Here is a 22,893-nt window from a genome sequence, read left to right as displayed (position 1 = left end):
TCTGATGCGTTTGTGTTGTCAGGAAGAAAGCAAGCAAGCAAGCAAGCAGTTCCACGTTCTAGAAGACTGTTATCTTATATTGGGAAGGTTAAAATCGGTTTTAAATTATGGACAGCTGATGAACAGATATTTGTTCAAGATATTTCTAGGGGAATGTCATATAGCTGTTGTTATCAAGGAATTGATTACCTGCAAGAAAATACACTAATTGTTAGCTGAAACGCATGACTGGTACCAAAATCATTGATCTGATTTGTCTACTGGACTAGACATGTTACAGACAAGAGCAAGACATTTACACCATACTTGTGCAATGTTGGGTTATATTTTAGCAAACAGTAACTTCACAGATGAGAACAGCATGCATGAGCTCAGCTCAGTGTAGACAGCTAGCTGTGGATGTATTCCAGGCTATTAATTTACAGTAATCAACAATGTGGTCATTACAGAGACCGCTCAAGTTTTTTGTTGGGATTTTTTTTGGTCTACGGTTTTAATCTTTGACAGGCAGATTCTAAGATTCTAAAACTGAAAAGGTCCTAACACAGTTACAAGCATTGTTTGAGGTCAAAACACCCACGATTAGTCTGATTTATAGAACAGAATGCATTATAAATGTAAGAAGACAGCTGCAGGTAGTAAAATTTCTTCCAGAAGAGAACTCAGACCTAGTAGATACAGGCAGAACACACTATAGTGGCTGGAAACCACAATAAACAAATTCAACCTAGAAGTGAGGCACAGTTTTAGCCACAGGTAATTAACCACTGAACCTAATTACCCATTGTTTATAGCAGACTACTTGCAACCTGATGCATTCAAATAAAAACAACGCCTCACCTTAAAAAGTCTGTATAACGCAAAAATCATAACACCCCCCCAAAACCAAACACAAACAATAGTTAAAACATTCATGTGGTTTAAAATAAAAATAGAAGACTGTCTTCAGGCAGTGAATTTATTTTCTTCGCAGTACTTTTAGTTTTCCAAAGCTTGAACTCAGAAACTGACTCATTTGTTCCATTACTGCTTCATACAGGCTAGCAGGATAAAGCAAAAAGTAAAAAAATTACAGATGGAATAGGGATCTGGTGTGGATACTCTGCAGTAGCACATTTGCCCTAGCAAGAAATCCGGAAAAGCTGATTGCTTTTGCACACAATCCCCTAAAGTTTCCAAATCAAGCAGCAAGGCATTCCATTACAGAGAATAGAGTGAAAACAAGTTGGTACTTCAAAAGAAAGATGCCTCTAGACACAAGCCCTTAGTGATCCCTGTTAACTCCACTTCTAGAATTCATGATCTGCTAGCACAAAGACTATTATAATTTCTCAGTATCAAACAGAAAGCACGTCATCTCAGGTTCCCCAGGAAAGAAGCAACACCAAGATCAAGAAAGGAAAACAGTGCCTCCAGTCTGCAATTTTAAGTTCTTACAGAGGGAGGAAAAAGGCATATGTTCTAGCAATGCCATGGTTAATAGGGCAAGACGAAGTCCTGGAACAGAGCCAGTCAGACTGAGGGACATCTGTTTTCTAAGGAGGTAGGAATTATGGCATTAAAATTACAATAGCACATGACAACAATTAATCTCATGGCAAAATAGGATTAACAGGCTCCTTCCACCCTGTTTTTCAGTCTTCTGAATCTGCACCTAGTGGAAGAATTTATTTCCTGAAATAGCAGCTAAGATCCTAGATGAGATCACTTCAGGGGAATTAATTCAGTTCCTTTGCCCGAGCTGGATGCAGCAGAGCACCAGAAGCAGCATTATCTTCCTCAGGCTGAGGGCCTGCCACCATTTCAGAGTGGTGCATGTGCGCCTTCTGCACCAGCACAGGCAGCTGATGACACAGCCCATTTCTCTTGCATCTAGCTCATTAATGCCGCCAGTTGCTCTGCTCTACACTGGAGCAGTGAGATAGTGCACATTTGTTGGCTGTAAGTGAAGAGGCTTTCCACTTCACGAAGCCACCCTGGGAAGTACTGCAGAAACTGATGGCCAGACCTTTCCGGGTGTATCCATGAGCTCACACACAGTAACGGCTCAGCCCAGGGGCCTCAGCTCCAGAAGGCGGCCGGCACTGCAACACCCAAAGCCACTTACCTCCAGTTGTTCAAGCGCAAATCTCAGGGAAACAGGAATTGAGAGCAGCTGGTCAGAGACTCCCTCCTCAAGCCCATACCAATACTAGGGATTCTTTCAAAGCAAAGGAAGAGTTGGGAAACTGCATTCATAGCACAGTGGAGGGAAACAGACCAAGAAATCTGTCAGAAAATTATACACAGCTGTTGAAACTGTCACATGTTAAAGATTATTTTCCTACTTAATCCTCCTTTCCCTTTGCTCATCTTGCTCGTCTTAGCAAGGTCCAGTTGACAAGGATTGGAAAAGCCTACTCTTTAAGTGACCAAAGCCAGGGACACTAGAGGAGAAAAGCATACAGAGCCACAGTCAAATAATGACACACTAATAATACATTAACAAGGCTTTCGTTACTAATCTCTAGATATGACTGATGCCAGAAGCCCAGCAATATTCGTTAAAAAAAGTCACCTAAAGCTTGTATTAGTTGCAATAAGTATCTCTAGTTTCAACATCTCTGCTAAACACAGAACAACATGAAGACTCCAAAAGAAGTGTGTATTAGAACTAGTCTTATTTAGGAGATCGCTGTCATTGCAGCTGCCGTGCTTACAATGCACACGGCCACCAAGAGAATGCTGCCTTTGTCAAGTTAAAGAAATGCTACTGCAACACACACAAAAAAACCCCACACCAAAACCAGAAATGCCAACCCTCCCCCTCCAAAGTTATTCTGTGTGCAACTACTGTTTCATGGACAACATGAAATAGTTATCAGAGCACTGTTTAAAGAACTGTTCCGCATCATACAGATCCTCCCTAAACTGTTATCCAGTGACTGAAAGCTGCTAATTTTATAAGATGGAGAAAATGGTGTCTTCAACAGCCTTTGGTGTTTTTCTGCTGGCATTGAGTGGAAGCACATGCCCCTTCTTTCTTTTTTTTTGTTCTTAACTGGCTCACTCAGAGCTATTGAACGCTTCTTATTAAAAAAAAAAAAAAATAAACAGCTTATCAAAAAGTAGAGATAAGAGAATAAGGCCAGACAGTCAATGAAAGAAAACGCTATTCTAGGCAAAAAAATAGAAAGAATTAAAATGGGTTACACGCTAAAAGATGGCAGGTGTCTGCTGAGGAAAGAAAAAAATCTTATGTAAGGTGCTAAAAACAGTGCCTGCAACCCTTGAAATGCCTGAGTTGTCAGAACAATGCAACTGGGTGTTCACCAAGGTCATAAAAGACGCTGCTCTGCATACTCAAATGCCGAGCCCTAACAGCCACTTCAGCTTTCCAGCAAAAGGCCCCAGCTTCCAGCACCCAGGCCAGTAGTGCACCGACCTCAGCCAAACTTTATGGATTCCACAGGATGCTGAAGTCTGGAGCGCAGGTAGCAGGGTTTATTTTGTGGTGATGTCACTCATGAACAACAGCTGAGGATGAGAATAGGAAATCTTACATTTATTTTCAAGTACTACAAGAACTCATATAAGCACCATACTATAACTAGTGTCCATGATTACAGACAGGCAGTAACACTGAGTATTCATTAAAATAGGGAATCCAGTATTTCGCTAAAGTTCTTATGCGATGGACCTTGTTCAAAGGTGATGTGTTTTTTCCATTCTTTAGAAGTACAGCTTAATAAACTCTCTATTATCTTTATGAGGGTAAAAGATGATCTAGGGTAGCACTGCATGCTGTTGCTGCTTGTGAAGATAAAGTGTTACATTTATCGATTCACGTTCAGCTTAGATAATCAAAATTATTAAGAGGTTTGAATGGTGGCATTATCATAAGAGTCTTAAAAGTCTGGAACTCTTCAATTTAGAAAGGAGCTTATTAATTTAAAAAAAAAAAAAAAAAATCAAAGCTAGTAGATCGGGTCATTACTCACCAAACCCTAAAATGGTAGATGCTAGGGAGCACTCAGTAAAGCTAAATCAACTTAAAACAGAAGAGGAATTTCTTCTTCAGACAGCAGTCAGTGAATTTCAGGAACTTGATGCTACACATGACTGTGGAGGCAGGCAACGTCTGTAGATTCAAGAGAGATTAAGCAACTTTTACTAAAAGGAGTTGCTCGTGGTGTGCCCTTTAACATCCCTAATCCAAGCATTATGCATAGTGAGTAACCTGTGAGGGGGAGAAAGGGCAATCAAAAGCAGTTAGTCTCACGTGCTTCCCTGAATTGCGTCTCTTGTTGCTACTTGTGGAGATGGAATACTGGGCTAGGTAGACCACTGATCTGATTCAGTAAGGCACTTCCTTTGATGTTATTTGCTTTTAAAAAGCTGAACAGAATTTTCAAATTACTATTCAGTAGAGGAAGCTTAACAGAAACAGAGCATCTATGAAAAATTGTTTATTTCATAGGAATGGTGCTTCATCTGAGTAGATCCTGTATGATTTTACTGAAGCCTCAGCAGTTTCAAATGTATCACAAATATGCACAGAAATGTCAGTTGCAGAGGGCTGGTTTAACGCTGACATGAATTTTGGAGTGAGAAGCACCATTTGCCCTTTCAGTCAGTAATCAACATTTGGACAGAACAGCATGAGAACAAGAAGCTGATGTTAAATTAACTTCTGCTTAGCTGAAGTACAAAATAGCTTATTGGAGCTCTGGCTTCTTATCTTCACCAAGAAGCCTTTTGGATATCACAGTGAGAACCATAATGTGTACCTTATAAACAAAGGAACATTTCGAAGTATATAAAAGGAAAACAAAGATTAATCCTGATGACTTCCTAGCCCGGCCTACCAAAGAAGATTCAGTATGCTGGCTTCAAATGCATAAAATGCAGCCCAATATTATCATCACAGAGAGCTCTGAAGATGTGTAGTTTCCAGAGGAGCTCTCTTAGTATTAAAAACATCTATTAAAAATGGTAAAAGCAGCATTTTGAAATAAAGTTTTATATATGATCTTACAAGTTTTTGCTTTTGTGCTATCTCTTGTTTTAAAACTTAGCTCTGCAGGTCAAATAGAGCCAGAAATATTCAGTAAATATTTCTGGTCTGTATTTGGAAGAAATGAAGAATATCTTTTAGAGACAATGATATTATTTCTATTTTAACAGTAATGGTGGTGGGAGATTGCAGCAATCAGACTAAGTCTATACAAACAGATAATTTCTGTACAAGATCTAAGAGATTGAGTAAGTAGCTCTCAGCTTCCAATCTGAGCTCCAGTGCTCTGGCATTTAAGTCCTAGAAGACTGGAAAAACCCATCAGCAGTAAAGACTCAAATAGAATACAAAATGAATGCCAATCAGCATAGCATTACAGAAAATATGACCTTACTTCTTAATAAAAACTAAATAAGCTTGTCAAAATCTCAAAGGTTGTATTGATATAGTGTAATTATTATTTCATAAGGCACGTCATATAAGCCTACACCGGGGCTCGTGCTGTTCACCATATTCATAAACAACCTGAAAAGGAGGAAAGCAGACGGGTGGCAAAGCTTATGGATAATACCAAGTTATGAGCATGGCTGAGGATGAACTGCTGACGGAGACTTCACAATGCTGAATTTTATTTGCCATTTTATTTATCAGTATAAATCATACATGAAATGACACTATTGCTAACTATTACCACTGGGGAGAGATCTTGAGGTTATGATAAGTCTTAGTTCTATTCAGCAGTCACCTCACTGACTGCTCAGCAGCAGTCAGAAAGTGAATGGATATGTTAGAAATCTGGAAAAGAAGAAAAAAATCTTGTGATACTTTGTAAATACATAGCTCTAACCCACTTTGAACACTCCACGCTTCTGATCCCAGCATCTCAAAGAGGTAGATCTGGAGGACGTTAATAAAACAAGAAAGATGAATGGTATGGACTAGCTTCCCTATAAGGAACCATTAGGTAAGCCAGGCCTCTTCAATCTGGAGAAATAGTGAGAAGGCAAATATGCCAAACCTGTCACACAACTAGATTGGACAAAAACTGTCCAATGTAGGAGGGTACATCAAAATGAGACCAGACAGGAATGAGAATCCAAGGAAATAAGAAGAGGTTGCATGTTTCTTCCTGCAATGTCACTGAACTGTTCTATTCCTTGCCAGATTTTTTACTACTAATAGGGAAAGACTGAAAAACTTTGTGGAAGTTGAAAAGTGCTGAGCGTTACTAAACACACAGAAAACATACCTCTCCATGAGCTGGAAAGAGATATGAGCTGGAATAGTACAAGGAGGAAGTATTTTATACGCTCATCTTGCACTCTTGCCCGCACATCCATTTTTTGTCACTGTGCTGGGGGTACCTTTTGCTTGAACCAGTACAACTACCTACCCTAACATATCCTTACAGAATATGTGTTCTTACAGAACGCACAAGTAACCTATTAAAGTATGTCTAACTGGTAGATCTTGGCGGTGCTTGCAAGTCCCACAAAGATATTCTTTACCAGTTATCTGGGAGAAAAATCTAAAGCTGTTTGTGACAGAATTCAGCTGAAAAGAGCAATGCTAGGGATTGCTGCAGCCACACGTAGCAGCAAGAAACATGGTCCGAACTTACAGCATGGAAAACTGTATTTTGGGGGACTGCAATTCATGGGATCTTTGAGGTCATGCTCAGTGTAGTTACTATGAGAGCAAACAGAGCCCTCAAGCACATAAGGAGGAAGCACAGAAGCTGACAAGTGCTTTCTCTGGTCAGAAGTATGCTGGCAGATAAATGGGGCAGGAAAGTTAACTGCTCGAGGACTAGAAATCACATCTAAAAGTCCAAAGAATCATTACTGCATCTGTGAAAAAAAAATAATGTTGACCATTGACTTTTTTACTACCTAAACATGCAAATTTAGGACATAGTAGTCCTTTTACTAACAGCCAAGAGCTAAACAAAATCCATCACTGGGTGATCTATGTTACAGAAGTCTCTCTAGCAAGAGGCCACAGCTGCGGGGAACATACACTTTCACTGTAATATAATTTTCACAAGCAATTGGTCTTTTGCTTCTTTGCTAGAACAGCTTTTGCTTGAACATACAAACTTGTCATCTGTACTATCTGGGAGCTATAATTTGAAGAAACAAGGCAGCGTTTTTTACTGTCATGCACTCAGATTGATCACTGAAAACTAACTAAGCATTGTAGTGGAAAAAAGTATATGGCACAAGCCAACACTCAAAGCCATTCCAAGTTCCATGAAGAAGATGAGCCACTTGTACAAGTAAAAACATTAATGTATGAGATATTTGTTATCGTAAAAGGAGGATCAAATGCAGACTTTGAGACTAAGATGTGCATAGTGGACTTGTGCATTTGCTTTTGCTTCTTACTGGGTTTGTAACTTAACACAACCTGATTTGTGCTGCTAGTAAAACTCCTTGTTCTTTACCTGTTGCACAGTTGAATTCATAGAAGCACAGAACAGCCCAGGCTGGAAGGGACCTCAAATGATCATCTGGTCCAAGTTTTTGTGGGAAAAGGAACATAGATGATATTATCTAGCACCTTGTCCAATCACATCTTGAAAGCTTCCAGTGATTGGGACTCTACCACGTCCCTGGGGAGGTTGTCCCTGCGACTGATTGTTCTCATATTAAGAAAAATTTCTTTCTTACCTTGAGTTGAAACCTTTCCAAATGCAACTAGCACTCATCGCTCCTTGTGAAGAGAAAGCCTCCATCATCTTTGTAGCTGCCCATAAGTTCTAGAGAGGCAGTGAAAACAGATTCTTCTCCTCCTACCTTGAATTAATAGCGTTCTAGGAGTACTCATTCAAAAAGACAGCTGCCGTCAGGAACTATAATGCAACTTTGCTACATCTTCAGGGGGCTGTGGCAGATATACCTGTATCCTCAGTTGGCATTAAATGTAAAACAAAGACATCAGCAGGATGTGAAGCATGTGCATTAAGTTGAGTATGAAAGGCTTCAGAGCCTGAAGTCCATCTGCCTGCAAGGCAGCTAGTTATTAGACTGTTACACAAACCCTGCTGGCTTTCAGCATAAATCATTAAGTTTCCAAAAAAACATGCATGCTAATACTTGAAACTGTTTAATATTTCTGATACTTTTCTTGCCTCGGTAAAAGGATTATCTCATCAATGTTTCATTATTTCAAGCATTTGTTCCATCAATTCAACCTGAATGTTGCTCTTGTTTGATTTTCAATTGTGTCATTAGTTATTTATAAAAAGTTTTCTGAAGACTAACACAAAGTACAATTTGAGAGGAAAGATCACTGGGATGGCAGTCGAGCTATATAAAATCCCCTAGTTGGACTGAAAGCAGCTGCTAATATTCGTGTAGAGAGAACCGTTTTCAGAAGAAGCAGCTGTTTTCTCTGAACATGAATATACAGATATTAGAAAGCATACTTCCCTTGTGCTGAGAAGCAATTATTTTGAGCATCTCACCTTGCACCATGTCAATTTTTATTGGAAAGAGACAGTCCCTCTCAGCTGTAAAGAACTATTAACATCCAGCAGAAGGAGACACTGTACCTGATCTTAAACTACTATGGCAGCCAGCGGCAATTGACAACTGTGCACAAGTGCACATGGGGCTACCCTCACCATGTAAGAGCACACAAGCCTTCAGTGTTTCACCTTGAATTGCTTTGACACTTCTGTTCATTTTTCTCATCACATCACCTTCTCCCTCCTTCAGACCATTCACTAGCTGCCAGATTCTCCATAACACATACAAAGTTTGTCATGCAAGGTCTTCCATAATTGTTCCTACCTTTTTCTGTTCTGCTGTTTCCATCCAGGACTGCCTCTTTTCCCTTTGGGCAGGTCATCATCACATCTGTACTTGGTTTCTTGCTGTCCCTACCATCCATACCCTGTAAACTATGCTGTGAGATTACCCCTACAGCAAGAGTCATGTTTGTGATACTCAGAAAAGAGCCAGCAAGTTAGTGTAGAAAAAAAGAAACTCAAAACCCACAAAACCCCAACAACTTTCATAAGGGGCATTAGGTGCCACTTGTATGACCACCTCACCATCATCACCTCTGTCCTCAGCTTTTCTCCTCTCATTTGTACCACATTTGAGTCTCTTATGTTCCTCATCATCTCTAAACAGACTAAAAACTTGTCAGAGGGATAACTGTGCCATCTCTGTTCCCACAGAATACTGCAGTTACATTTTTATTTCAGCTTCAAAGACTAAGCATTATCATAATACAAATACAGTTTGGAAATAACTGCTGTAACCGAGTGAGAAATTGCAGATAGGAAATTCTTGGAATATTCGGTTAGGTAGACTGCTTTACTTAGTCGTATTGTATTACCAGCCTTCATCTTTTGTTTCTTGCCAGTGGTGTCAAACTGGTTACTGGTTGTTATATAGTCTATCGAGTGAGAAGCCTTTTGCATTAAATAGAAGGTCAAAGAACTACTCTGGCTTTACAGTAACTGTTATGCTCCAGCTGACTTTTCCCAAATCACAGAGCACAAACGTCAACCATTAAGGGAATGATATTCTGAAATCAATGCACATACTTCTGAAAAGAATAGTTTTACCCTCCAACGACACTGCTAAGCATACCAGTGTAGAGGTACATGTCCCTCACACAAGCAAGAGTGGGATCTTTCAAGTAGGATTGAATCATAAAAACAATAGCTGGAAGGGATTTCAGGAGATCTCTAGTACAGCCTTCTGCTCAGAGGAGCTAACACCAAGCTATGAATACTAAGAGGAAAATCAGTTGCAGCCACTCTTCTCTATGCCCACAGCAGGAACAAGAGGGCACGTACTGTGTAGAGCTGAACAACTCCTACTGTTAAAAGTTTCTAGTTTTATGTATGTCCATGTGGAGCAGAATGGTGATGAACACACGTCTTCATAGGGCTGTTACAGGATATGCAGCAATGAATTTCCAGTAATTTGCAACAGAAGTTAATAAATTAGAAAATTCTTAACCATTAAAGTAATCAGTATAGAATAGCTGCTCAAGCAGAAGCACACAGCTAAAAGAGCATGTGTTTAAGACTGCAGCTATCTTCCAAAGGGTATTCCTGATGGTACGTATGGAGAGGCAGGATATCTAGTATCACATTAAGCTGCAAGTCTCCAATTCAGGATCAAGTCTCTATGGACAATTTCAGCTCCCTTAGTGAAATCAGATGAGCTGAGCTAAGAAGAGTTTGCACAACAGAGAGAGTCATCCCAAACTCTTTAATATGGTCATGATCCTTAGTGATACCACATTATCAAAAAAGCAGCATGGTAAGAGAGCTTAGTAGTATTAGCCGCTGCTAGCAGAGAGACTGCAGTAGCTCTAAGTCACACTGTCTTTTCCTAGGGAAAAGAATCTGACCACCACCCACTTCTCTCCCTGATTCTTCTCAACCAGGTGGCTCCCAAAGCTATCAAACTACTGGAGATATTACTTCTGTTACATGAACTGCCTGCATCATCTTCCAGAAAACAAGCATAGCTGGACTTGTCCAAAATAGCCACATCAAACCATAAGGATACCTTTATTCAACAGACCCACAGGACAAACTCAAGTACAAAGGCAAGACCTGCTGAAGGGCTTACAGACTTGTCTGTTTGGGGGATCTCCGTGTAAATAAAAGGTGTAAGTTAGGACAGAAAACCCAACCTTTGTTAGACAGTGTGTCACTCAAAACTTGCCTGCCCTGCTCCAACTGATCGATGACATTAGTACTTCTGTAGCTGTTGTCTAAGTTGTAACTAACGCATCACAGCTACAATAGCGCTGTTCATACTAAATGGGGTTAGGAATTCATACCAGGAGTTCCTTTTACAGCATATGAAGAGCAGCCTCCCTCAGATTAGTTTACTCAATTTGATAGAAAATACCTTATTTGGTGTATTACTTTTGAAGAAATAACAGTATCTGGGAAACATCTTATACTGCAAGAGCTACACCTGCATAAACAAAACCTAATCTTGAATTGCAGCACCTCAAGAAGCCATATATAGAGACTATTCTTCAATATATCCTGCATCAATATTTGCTATAGGATGAACTCGAATTGCACTTGATCCCAGGTGACAAACCTTTCATTGAACACACACAGGGGACAGACTGGTTTGGGACAGTTTGCAGGCAAGTTCCTCCAGGAGAAGCTGGCAATTGTCCTAGAACACAGAGCGCATCCCATCCATGTCTAAACTCTGCCACTCTTTCTCCATGGTGTTACTCAAGTACAGCAGCGCCAGAATCTTAAGGAACAATTTGACTGAGCCAACTCCAGAACTTTCTCCACCACACACCGGTTAATACATAGCAACATGTGAAATCCCTACATCAAGGAAGAGCATGCACATGTGTGTTTCTTCAGCTCTGCCAGATCCTGCAGATAGCTATGGCTGCTTAAAGTCTGCAATGTGGCACTAGAACCATTACTGTAGAAAGGAAAATAGATATCAATTTCTTACTTTACACTGTCAGAAGATAGAAAACAGACTTACAGATCACAAACTGTTCTACTAAAGTGACAGGCCATTGTTCTGTTGCTTAGTTAAGACCACCAATATCTGTCAAATTAAAGCATAATTATAACAATTAATCTGTATTTCTATGTAGATGAGATAAAATTACTGCTACTGATCAGCAAGTTTCTCAGTGAAGCATGCAGACAGTCCATAGAATTCTTCATGTTACTAGAATCCTATCCATCCCTAAACATGCCTGAGCTCTTTCCTGAGCAAATATTCTGCTAAGGAAGCTCGCGGCTCATGGCTTGGACAGGCATACTCTTCGCTGGATAAAAAACTGGCTGGATGGCTGAGCCCAGAGAGTTGTGGTGAATGAAGTTAAATCCAGTTGGTGACTGGTCACAAGCGGTGTTCCCCAGGGCTCTGTTTTGGGGCCAGTCTTGTTTAAAATCTTTATCAATGATCTGGATGAGGGGGTTGAGTGCACCCTCAGTAAGTTTGCAGATGACACCAAGCTGGGTGGGAGTGTCGATCTGCTGGAGGGTGGGATGGCCCTGCAGAGGGACCTGGCCAGGCTGGACCCATGGGCCGAGGCCAGCTGTATGAGGTTTAACAAGGGCAAGTAACTTTGGTCACAACAACCCCATGCAACGCTACAGGCTTGGGGAAGAGTGGCTGGAAAGCTGCCTGGCCGGAAAGGACCTGGGGGTGTTGGTCGACAGCGGCTGAACATGAGCCAGCAGTGTGCCCAGGTGGCCAAGAAGGCCAACAGCATCCTGGCTTGTATCAGGAATAGTGTGGCCAGCAGGAGCAGGGCAGGGATCGTCCCCCTGTGCTCGGCGCTGGTGAGGCCGCACCTGGAATGCTGTGTCCAGTTTTGGGCCCCTCGGCACAAGGAGGACATTGAGGTGCTGGAGCACGTCCAGGGAAGGGCAGCGGAGCTGGGGCAGGGTCTGGAGCACAGGGCTGGTGGGGAGCGGCTGAGGGAGCTGGGGGTGTTCAGCCTGGAGAAGAGGAGGCTGAGGGGAGACCTGATCGCTCTCTACAACTGCCTGACAGGAGGGTGTAGTGAGGTGGGTGTTGGGCTCTTCTCCCAAGTAACAAGCGATAGGACGAGAGGAAATGGGCTCATACTGCATCAGGGGAGGTTTACATTGGATATTAGGAAAAAATTCTTCACAGAAAGAGTAGTCAAGCATTGGAACAGGCTGCCCAGAGAGGTGGGGGAGTCCCCATACCTGGAGGGGTTCAACAAACGGGCAGAGGTGGCACTTTGGGACATGGTTCAGTGGGCATGGTGGTGTTAGGTTGATGGATGGACTGATGATCTTAGAGATCCTTTCCAACCTTAATGATTCCTCATTTTTACTTTTATTAAAAAATAATCCAGCCACCAAGCCATGAAACATGAAATTATGACTCTCCCCTTAATTGGTTTAGTGGTGAACGTGGTAGTGTTAGGTTAATAGTTGGACTGGATGATCTTAAAGGTTTTTTCCAACCTAAACAATTCTATGATTCTATGAACACTTTTTATCATATGCCTGTTTAATGCTAAGCACTATTGGGAAAACAGGTCAGGATCTTTAGACCCCAGTGTGATAAAGCAAGGATTTTTCAGGTCCAGTGATAGCACAGCACTTTATTAAACAGATTAGTGTTAGCCTAGCCATTATCTTACAAATGCAATGTTGGCAGTAAGAACCTGAGTCCTTAAGATCGCAGTGGATGAATAGCAGGAACCTACGATCCTTTAGGCCACATCATGACTAATATCTCACATTTTCCAGATAATTAGACCTGAGTGAGGAAGCCCACAGGAGGTTTCATTGAACCTTACAGGACTCTTACAGAAATAATTTCTGTGGAGAAGATAGGTAGCATTTTCAAATGTTTAATACATTAAATATTTGCAGTTGTAGGGGAAAGCCTTCAGACAAAAGGACCTGCCATGCTCTACAGAGGGTCAGAGTCTAATTCCATTTCCAACCTTACAGCCTGAATCAAGACAATGCTTCAGGCTCCAGTAACATTGCTCTAGAGTTAAAGCTGTTCTGCCATACACAAATGGAGACATGGCTGTGAGATTAAGTCAACTTTTAGGTCCTGTTCACCTACAGAACCACAAGGCCACAGCCACGACAGAGGCTTTTACAAAGCAGCTATTTGCCAGCTCATGAAGAGCTTGAAAGTTAAAACAGGGCACAAAGAACTGGTAGCCAGAGGCCCTACAGTGAAACACTGAACTGTCTACTATCTTCTATACATGCTGGAGTTTTGTTATTTCTTGTTTTCAGACCTAAACCTAATGGGATGCAGACACATCACCATTATCCCAGATAAAAACTAGAACATAACAAAAAGCAAAAGCAAGACAAAAATCATAAGTTTTATACTTTCAGTTATCAGTGGGTTTTGATTGTCCAAAGTTAGGGTTATGCCAGTCGAGAAAAGCCAATAATCTCCCTTTCTGTTGAAGCCTAGTTCATGAGTTTCTTCTTAACTAGCAATAATTACTGTTTGCTTTCTAAAAAAAAAAAAACAAACCCCAAACAAAACCAAACCCAAAGGATCTCTTTGAAATATTTATTCAGTTTCCTTTCTGAACCACACAAGCTTCTTGCCAAAGGATGTCAAGATAAATTCTATGGCTCCACTATTGGTTGAATGTGCACCCATATCACCATATTTTCTTTTGAATGTGACCTCCGCCGGTTTCATTTAATTCCCCTAGTTCTTGTTCATCTCTTTAGTCAATTCTTTTCCAAACTGAAGCATCTCAGCTTACTTGATTTCTTGAAAGAAAGTTACTCCAGACCTCTGACCATCCTCATCACCCCTCTGAGCTCTACTGCAGTTCCACTACATTTGAGATAAGGGGACCAAAACCACACAGTATTCAAGATCTGGGATCTAATATACAGTACCGTGATGGTCTTTGTTTTGTTCTCGCCCACTAATTCCTAACATTTTATCTGTTTTGTTTGCTGCCAAGCACTGAATTAATGCTTCCACCTTTTTTTTTTTAATTGGAAGCTACATTTGGGGGTTGTTTTTGCATATGGACAGTTACCTTACACAGCTTAAATTCTTCAGTCAGGACTCAGCATTACTGAGTCCTGAATGACTTTGGATTATCGAACTTGCCTCACTGCTCACCCTTTAACATTTAAATAGCCATGTTAAGTAGCATGTACCTTGCTGAACTCAACTGGCAATCCACTTCCATTGATGGAGCTGGCTATTTACATCAGAACTTCTGTTTACCCATCCTTCTCTCAGTAACGTCTGCATACCAAAGCCTGGCCCCTAATTCTATGGTCAATAGGCTTCCTTAAACAGAGTTCATGGACATAGATTCCCAAAACATTTTTGGCTGGTAGACTAAATCACTCATCTATATGTTTGCTGATCTCTTCAAAGAGCTTCAGGACATTTGAAAAGCAGGACTTCCCTTCACAGAACCAATGGTGACTCTTCCCAGGCAGACATTAATTCTGCCTTTTATTGTAGTTACTACCGATTTGCCCAGTAGACCTGGCAGTTGGTTAACAGACCGGCAATTCCCCAGCTCCCTCATGGAACATTCTTTATAGACTGGCATCACACTTATCACCCCTTGCTCCTCAGGAACCAAGGCAGGGAAGTGATGGGGATACATGTTGCTAATTAATCCAGATATTTCAACCGTGAGTTATAAGAATTCTTGGGCAAATGCTATACTTATGGTGACTTGTTAGTGCTTAGTCCGTTTGTACCATAGACTCTGTTATAGTCACTTCAAATTTAGACAGATCTTCTGCTGAGTGTTTCAGCTGATATGCTTCATACACAGTATTTTAATCCCGTGAGTGTGTGCTGCTTTGCAAGGAGTGAGACTTTGTCCCCATGTTAAAAAGTCACAGGAAAGTTAAAGAGTCCTCTCCATCAGTGGCACATTTGAGAATAGTCCAGGCACCCTCTTTCACAGCTATCCATTAGGAGAACAACTTCCCCAACTGGAAAATATATTCAGAAGCTTTGACAGAGTGTAAGATGTACAGTGAACTATAAGGCAGTCTTATATAAAAAAGATTTTGCAACAGTGTCATCTGTGCTTACTATAGTAACTTTAACATACATTACATATGATTATTACAAACAGCCTAACCGGAGTGCAAACTTTTCACTTTCTAACTGTTAATGTCATTTTTATAACGCTCTTATTCATTGTTCTTCTCAGGAAAGGGAGATAGGCCTTCAAAAAAAGGGATTCAGAAAGTCATTTGACTAGTCTTACACACTACTTGCAACACATTTTCTGCATACAAAACTACATTCTAAAACCCAAACAGAAGAGAGAGATAATAAATAGCTTACATAATAAAACTATATTGTGCCACCTGAATAAGGTACAGAAGACGGACAGACAAATTCTAACTTACTAACTTAACAGGCTTTTAAACAGCACTTGTTTCTACTCACTCTATTCTCAGTAGTAAGATATGTAATTTTAAGTTAAATTCTTTGCATCCAAAAGATCCTTAAGATAGTTTTTCTTCTTTAGTATTCATGCCTCCAGAATCCTGGGCAAACAACTCACTCATTGAATTTGACATTCTAAATCACAATCAGCTTTATTCCGATTTGTTGTGTGTCCCCCCCACCCCCAAACCCAAAAGAAAAGTCAAAAGTTAATGCTGATAAACCAAAAAGCTGACCTTTGACTTCTGAAGAAAACTGAGCCAGGTGGCGGGTTACAAAGAGTCGCAGTTGCTGATTCAGGTCACAGGAGAGAATGTTAATGTTCCAGGAGCGAATTCCTGCCCAACAGGAGGAAAAAAAAAAAAAAACACAAAACCAAAACAATAGTGAGCATTATTACATTTACTCCAGAAACAGAAGTGGAAACAGAAGTTAACAGGACACACAAGGACCAGTGATGCTCTTCCAGAAGAGCATACTTAGGATGGAGACAGTATTCAAAAGCAGAGGGCCATAGGATGCTTACCTTCCATAAAACACCTATTCCTGAAGTACATGCAGTGAGCAAGTCTTCATTCAACTTGGGCTTCACGCAAGCGAAACTAACAAGCTACAAGGGATTGAGGCAAAATAAATTACACTACCGCCTAACCAAGCAAATACCTTATGTTAGTTTTGCATCTGCTGCATTATCCAGTATTGGTCACTAGTAGAGATGGTCTACCGGATGGCTAAACTATTAAACAGCTCAGAGACACCAGCTTCTCTGCTCTTACAGTCTGTGCATCCTCCAAGTCACAGAAACCACCCCCCCCAACTTGCTCTGCCTAATCATTCCTTCAAAGCCCCTGATCCCACGGAGACCCTTTGAGTTTGCTCTTTAATCTATGTAATCTTTGTAAGCTAATCGCCTTCATATCACAGCAGGAAGCAGCATCTGCTCCCAAAGCAAGTGGCACCACGCCATGCTGGGGAAGTCACCTTCAGACCTCAGTGTGAGCAGTTGTACATTCTGGATGACACCAAACACTACAGATCACAGATCTTCACAACCCAGTAAGGAGCAGACTCTCCTAGATGATGCGATACTACACTCTGGCACCATGAACAAAACCAGGATATCAGCATGAATCGCTACGCCAGCATCTTGTTGCTGCCTGCTGAAGTACAGATGTCGAAGGCTAATGCCACAGACTTTAAGAGTTAACTAAAACAAGAATTTCAGCCCCAGTGTTTATTGATGGGGTTCTCACTGAGAGTTCTCCCACCATCTTCTGGAGACATTGTCCTCTCTTGCATAAAATATAAAGTTTTATTGCATCTGCTATCTGCCTCCTTTCAAGTGAAGCATGTTCATTTTTCTTGGAGATATCATTCCCAGTTACTGCAGTTCTAGTTCTCCAGCACACTAACTCCATGTTGTGCAACTGCTTCTGCTGGCCACTGGTGGGAAACAGGATCTTCTAGGATACAAGCTCCAGCTTTCTATACATAACCAAGATAGAGTTAGTAATCATTGCATCACACAGTTCAGTAGTCTCAAGGCCTGTATAATCTACAGCAGCTCAAGAAAATTTTGTTCTTAGTTTCTTTTTCTGGTGACAGCTGACACAGTAGAGTAACATAGCTTATTTATTACCTGACAGTCTGCACTGCAGAGTGCACGAAAAAACCTCAGTAAACCCTCTGAATGTCAGGTGGGGGAAAAAGAAAGGAAAGAAAAAAAACAACTTACCACCACCTTCAGTGTCACAGAACATCTATTCCTTTCAGTCTGGGCATGGGATAGGAACACATGAAACATGTAATAAAAGACAGGGAGCAAGAAGGTGAACAAAATGTTTTCCTATGCTGTACCCCTGGAAAGCATGATTGTTTAAATAAGTGTCCAATATAAGTACATCTTAATGTAGTACTGATGAACATTCTGACCTGGACAGGAACAAGGTGGCACTCTGCAGGGCAAATCCTGCTGACTGTAGCTGCTGTGTCACCGTCATGGTGTCCTACTGCAGCAATAAACGCTATCTGAGGTACTGCTACATCCTCTAGGATACAGAAAGAGGAGATCCTCTTTCAGAGCAAGGAAAGGCAAGAGTGAAATGATCATCTCACTCATCATCCTACTTGCAACAGTTTATTCAACATTTTTCCCCTCCAGGTAGTCTTGAAGTTACTCCTAATCTCTCCCCACTTGCCACAATTTCAATTTATCATCCCATGGCACAGGAGCCAGAACATTGTCCTTGCCGATTAGGATCCTCTACCTCCCGATACAGGAGTGCAGACTGTACCATAATAAGGTTTCTAAATATTCATGCTCTTTGCATATGCACAGCTTGGGTAAGGTACCATGTGACTCATCAGTTTTCCATCTCTTCCCTTATGCCCTTGTGAACTTTTTTTATCTCCTGCTGAGGTTAATTGGCTTATAAGATTTGGCATTTGCCCCTAATACCAGACCTAGTCTTCCAGATATTGTTTCAAAACTGGACGAAAGTCACACAGGAACAGAAAAATAAGACCAGTATTTATTAGACAGCATTTCAGAATAAGTGTTGTTCAAGCATCCCACAGACAGGCAGTGGCATTGTGTAAGAAGCACTACACATGGAAACAAGCAGGTTCCCATAGTGTCCTATATTGACTATTCCATTCTCCCAAACAACGGTATAGGAAGAAGTCTGGAAAAGCACACTTTTTGGATCAGCCAGAGCAAGAGATTTATTCGCTGAAAAAAATCTTTGTGTTTTTAGGTTTTTCTAAAGGGTGAAAAAGCTAGGTTTTGTTTTGTGTCTGTTCTGTTGACTGTGGTGCCGTGCCTGTGCAATAAAAAAACCCAGTCTAGATGTATAGTATCTAACACTTAGGACCACCTTTGCTTGCCAACTTTATTTGCCAGTTTTGTTAATCAGATTGTTATCAAGGCTATAAGCCCCTTACCATACTTACCAGAGTTGCAGAAAAATGCTTTTCTGAAGTGCAGAAGCATTTTGTTATTTACACTGCTTTGTTTCCCAAGGAAATCAAATCTTCTGCTCAGGCCTGTTCAACCCTCACACAAACCACACATGAACCCTCTCCAGCAAGCTATCACTTAAGAAATGGGAATCATCATGTGTGTACCATTTCCACATTTCTTGAACTCCCCGAATCAAAAGTATAGCTATCTCCAACATTATAACATGCTGTCTGTTGACAGATCTCAAGACCCTGCTGTCATTTTATATATAGGCCCCCCATCAAGGGGGCCTACAGGAAGGATGGGGGCAATCTTTTTAGCAAGGCCTGTTGTGACAGGACAAGGAATAATGGATTTAAACTAAAGAAGAATAGAGTTAGACTAGACATAATAAAGAAATTTTTTTACAATGAGGGTGTTGAAGCACTGGCACAGGTTGCCCAGAGAGGCAGTGGAGGCCCCATCCCTAGAAACATTCAAGGTCAGGTTGGACGGGGCTCTGAGCACCCTGATCTGGTTAAAGCTGTCCCTGCTCGCTGCAGGGGGTTGGGCTGGATGATCTATAAAGGTCCCTTCCAACCCAAAGCATTCTATGATTTTAACTATTCTTACTTTTTATATCCATCTTCCAATTTGCAGATCTTGGTCTATTTCAAGAAGACTTCATTCTCCCATTTCACAGTGGGGAAAACTTCTCTATGACTTGCTGGAGGTCCTACTCCAAGTCAGTGACACAGGAAAGTCCAAAATCCAGGTTCCTAGTTCCCTCAGCAGTTCACTTCTACTGTTAGTAACTTACCAATACTGCTTAAATGGCTCTCATGCAAAGAAGTGTTTGCACTTGGCAGAATTTCAGTAGGTTTCTGGTCAGACAAAACTAACTGTAGAACTTAGTTCCGCTGTGGCAATGACAATTTATGTTGCAAAATTGGCATTTATTTTTTCTCTCCAGTGGAAATTCCCAGGTTATTGGCATATGACCACAGAAGCAAAGAGCAAAATCCATTAGTTTACAGTCTGGTCTACCACTATTTCCAAGATTCAGAGAATGGATAAGGATTCACGTTGTCATACCAGTTCAGTGAAGTGCCAAGCAAAGTTGATCATCCTGTTGTGCAGAAAGCAGGAGTAGCCACCCCTTCAAAGAGGGGCTTTCAGAGGCCAAAAGGTCATAATCTGACCTACCCTTACTGAATAAATCCATCCCTTGGAAAAGGGAATGAAACACTGCTCTCAAAGTAGCTGGTAAATGGCCTGCCAGCAGAGATGGATGGAAAAGATGCTGAAGTGGAGACATTGGACCAGATTTGACATTTTTACACCCACCCCCTCTCTTAAATTGCACTGTCCATCTGTTCCTCAGTACTGTTGATGCTTGAGAGGAAAACAGTCACAGAAGTATCTCCAAATAACACAGTTTGGCCAATAGTTACAACTGTTACCACTGGGATCCTTTAAACCAATGTATCTTGGAAATGGGGTGTGGGGGGAAAGAAGTGCATGCAAAGTTAAAAGGCTGTTCCTTTATTTCTCAGAGGTATACTAAACTGCTTATTAGAACAGGGATTCCCTTAAGGTCCTGATGTAGCACACAACCTCCGCTTTCCCTTTTTCTGAGGAACCATCAGAAACTGCCACAAAACAAGAACTACCATCTCACCACCTCCTTCCCCCTTGCTTTTAAAGAGCACTGCATCTAATACACAAAGACACTCATTGCCAAGGCCCCTGGGTGCTACCACAATATGGATAACAAAGGAGCAAAATGTTACGGCAGTCCAATCTTGCTCTGTGTCATTCCTGTAGCAGTTCACTTCACTGTTGTGCCTTATCCTCCCGCAGCCTCTCTGGTCCACGTAGCTGCTCCTTAGACAGGGAGAGGCCATAGCACAACCGGCCTCTGTTTGCAGCTGTCCCCTTGCACCGCAGTAAACAGGCAAGCTAGACAAATCCTCCAACTAATAAGATAGAAGTTTAGGGTAAGATGGAAATAAGATGGAATCCACTGACGCACTAATCAAATAGAAACTTGGGGAAAATTAGAACCATAAAATGTCTTCAAGCCTTAAGACATTCAAAAGCAGTGTTAACTGCATTTCACTAATGCAAATAAAGGAATGCTCGGGGGAGAAAAGAGGCTCAGCAATGGCCTGAACGCCTGCGAGCGTGCGGGCACGGAGCCCGCCTGACCCGCTGCGGGTGCCATCTGTCCCTGGGCTCCTTCTCGCCCGAGCGGACGCTCCGCTCGCCGTTAGCCCTGCGGGCTGCGCCACGGGCCGCGGGCCACGCCCGAGCCCACGGAGCCCACCCGAGCCCCGCAGAGCTCCTCCCCCGGCCCCCGGCCCTTCCCGGCAACGGCGGGCCCAGGACGCGCCCACAAGCGGCCTCCGTCTCCCCCGCCCCGGCGGCCCCAGCAGAGCGCCAGCCCTTCCCTGGGCCGCCGCCCGTGGGCCTCCTCCCCCGCCCGGACCGGCGGGCCCGCCCCGCCGGGAGGCGGCCAAGCCCTGCGGCAGTGCCGCACGGCAGGGCGGGCACCGGCGGCTCCGCTCGGGCCGGGCGGCGGCGGGGAGCACACCGCGGCAGGCGCGGGCGGGCTGGCGTCCCCCCAGCACTCGGAGGCGCGGGCCGCCCCCGCCTCGCCCCGGCCCGGCCCGGCCGCGGGGCCTCCCGCCGCGGCCCCGCTCCTCACCGCGCTCCAGGGCGCCGCGCAGCGCCCCCCGCTCCGGCTCCGTCCCGATCTCCCCGATCACGACGAGCAGCGCGTGCCTCCGCGGCTCCCGGCGGCGCCGCCCGCCCGGCAGCCAGGGCGCTGCCGTCTCCATAGCGACCGGCTCGGCCGTGGTCTCCATGGCAACCCCGGCGGCCGCTGCTGCAGCGCGCGGTGACTGGCGCGCGGCTCTTAAAGAGCCCCGAGCCCCTCCCCGATTGGCCGAGCTGGCACGTGGTCCCGCGCTACTGCGGAGGAGGGGGGCGTGGCCCCCGCCCCGGCCCGCGCCAGCCCCTCTGCTCGCCGGCCGCCGGCTCTCGGGCTCCGGCCGCGCCTCCGAGGCCGCGCCGCCGTCAGGCCCGCGGCCTTTCGCCCGCGCAGGGCCCGGGCAGACCCGGCAGAGCCTCGGCTCCAAGAGGCCCCGGTTCTCTCCCGGCCCAGGCAGTCCCCTGCGCGGGCTGCGCCGGCCTGCCGCCCCCGGCCTGCCGCCCGAGGCCGGCCTGTCCGCAGGCCCGGAGCACGGCGCCGTCCCTGAGAGGACAGCGGCCGCCGGCGAGCTCCAGCCGGCGCGGGGGGAGCGGGGCTCCCGGTCCCCGGCTGGGCACGGCTGCGCTCCCTTCTTCTGGCCTTAGGGGAGGAGTGGCACAGCGGCCAAGCTCAGATGCTCAAAACTGTGTGCCGGGCTCAGGAGCTGCAAAAGAGTAATCCGGAGGGGAGTTCAGTTTACTGAACGTGATTTGAGTGTGAAAGAGTTGTATTTAAATACAGAAATCCACGGAGATTTTTAAATGCCTGGTGTTGAGTTGTTGCAATATCCACAATAAAGACATGGAAGCCAGCAGTGCTAAAAGATGCCTCGGCTTGGCATCATCGTTTACATTCCTTCTTTCTTCTCCATCCCTTGGTAGTAAGCAGAACAGTCAGGTCAGATCTTCGTCTCTTCCTGGTGGTTCTTCCTCCTGTTCAATTAAAGACAAGTGTAATGGTCTCCAAAAGTGAGTGATGAGATTCCCTAGATTCCAGAAACACGAGATACGAGAAAAATCTCTCTGAACTCGGCCAGCCAGCAGTGTAAAACTGTTGTGAGCTGTCAACTGCTGTGCAGACAGACAGCTGTGTAGACAGGAGTTCTGAACGTCCCGGGTGACCAAAGAGGGCTTTAATTCAGGGCACAAGTCCGTATCACTAGCAGTCTGTTCTAGCTAGCCACATTGTCAAAGCACTTCAACGCAGTGTGCGGAAAAGCTGAGCAAACTCGAAGTATGAGACTTCTGCATGCTGAACAAGGGAAACC

The 22,893-nt window shown here is 43.5% G+C and overlaps 1 protein-coding gene across 1 annotated transcript in view; it reads right to left on the bottom strand.

The window, feature by feature from the left end:
* MAP1A (microtubule associated protein 1A) overlaps nt 1–21,741 on the bottom strand; it is a 63,980-nt gene extending 42,239 nt beyond the window's left edge. Inside the window, exons 1-2 of the mRNA XM_075714304.1 lie at nt 21,582–21,741; nt 16,167–16,268 (exon numbers count right to left, since the gene is read on the bottom strand). Coding sequence (XP_075570419.1) covers nt 16,167–16,268; nt 21,582–21,741 — 262 coding nt within the window. The remainder of the gene's footprint in view (nt 1–16,166; nt 16,269–21,581) is intronic.
* Nucleotides 21,742–22,893: the final 1,152 nt, after the last annotated feature.

This window comes from Pelecanus crispus, chromosome 7 (genome assembly GCF_030463565.1).
Source record: "Pelecanus crispus isolate bPelCri1 chromosome 7, bPelCri1.pri, whole genome shotgun sequence".
NCBI lineage: Eukaryota > Metazoa > Chordata > Aves > Pelecaniformes > Pelecanidae > Pelecanus > Pelecanus crispus.
This window is presented reverse-complemented; position numbering and strand designations above follow the sequence as displayed.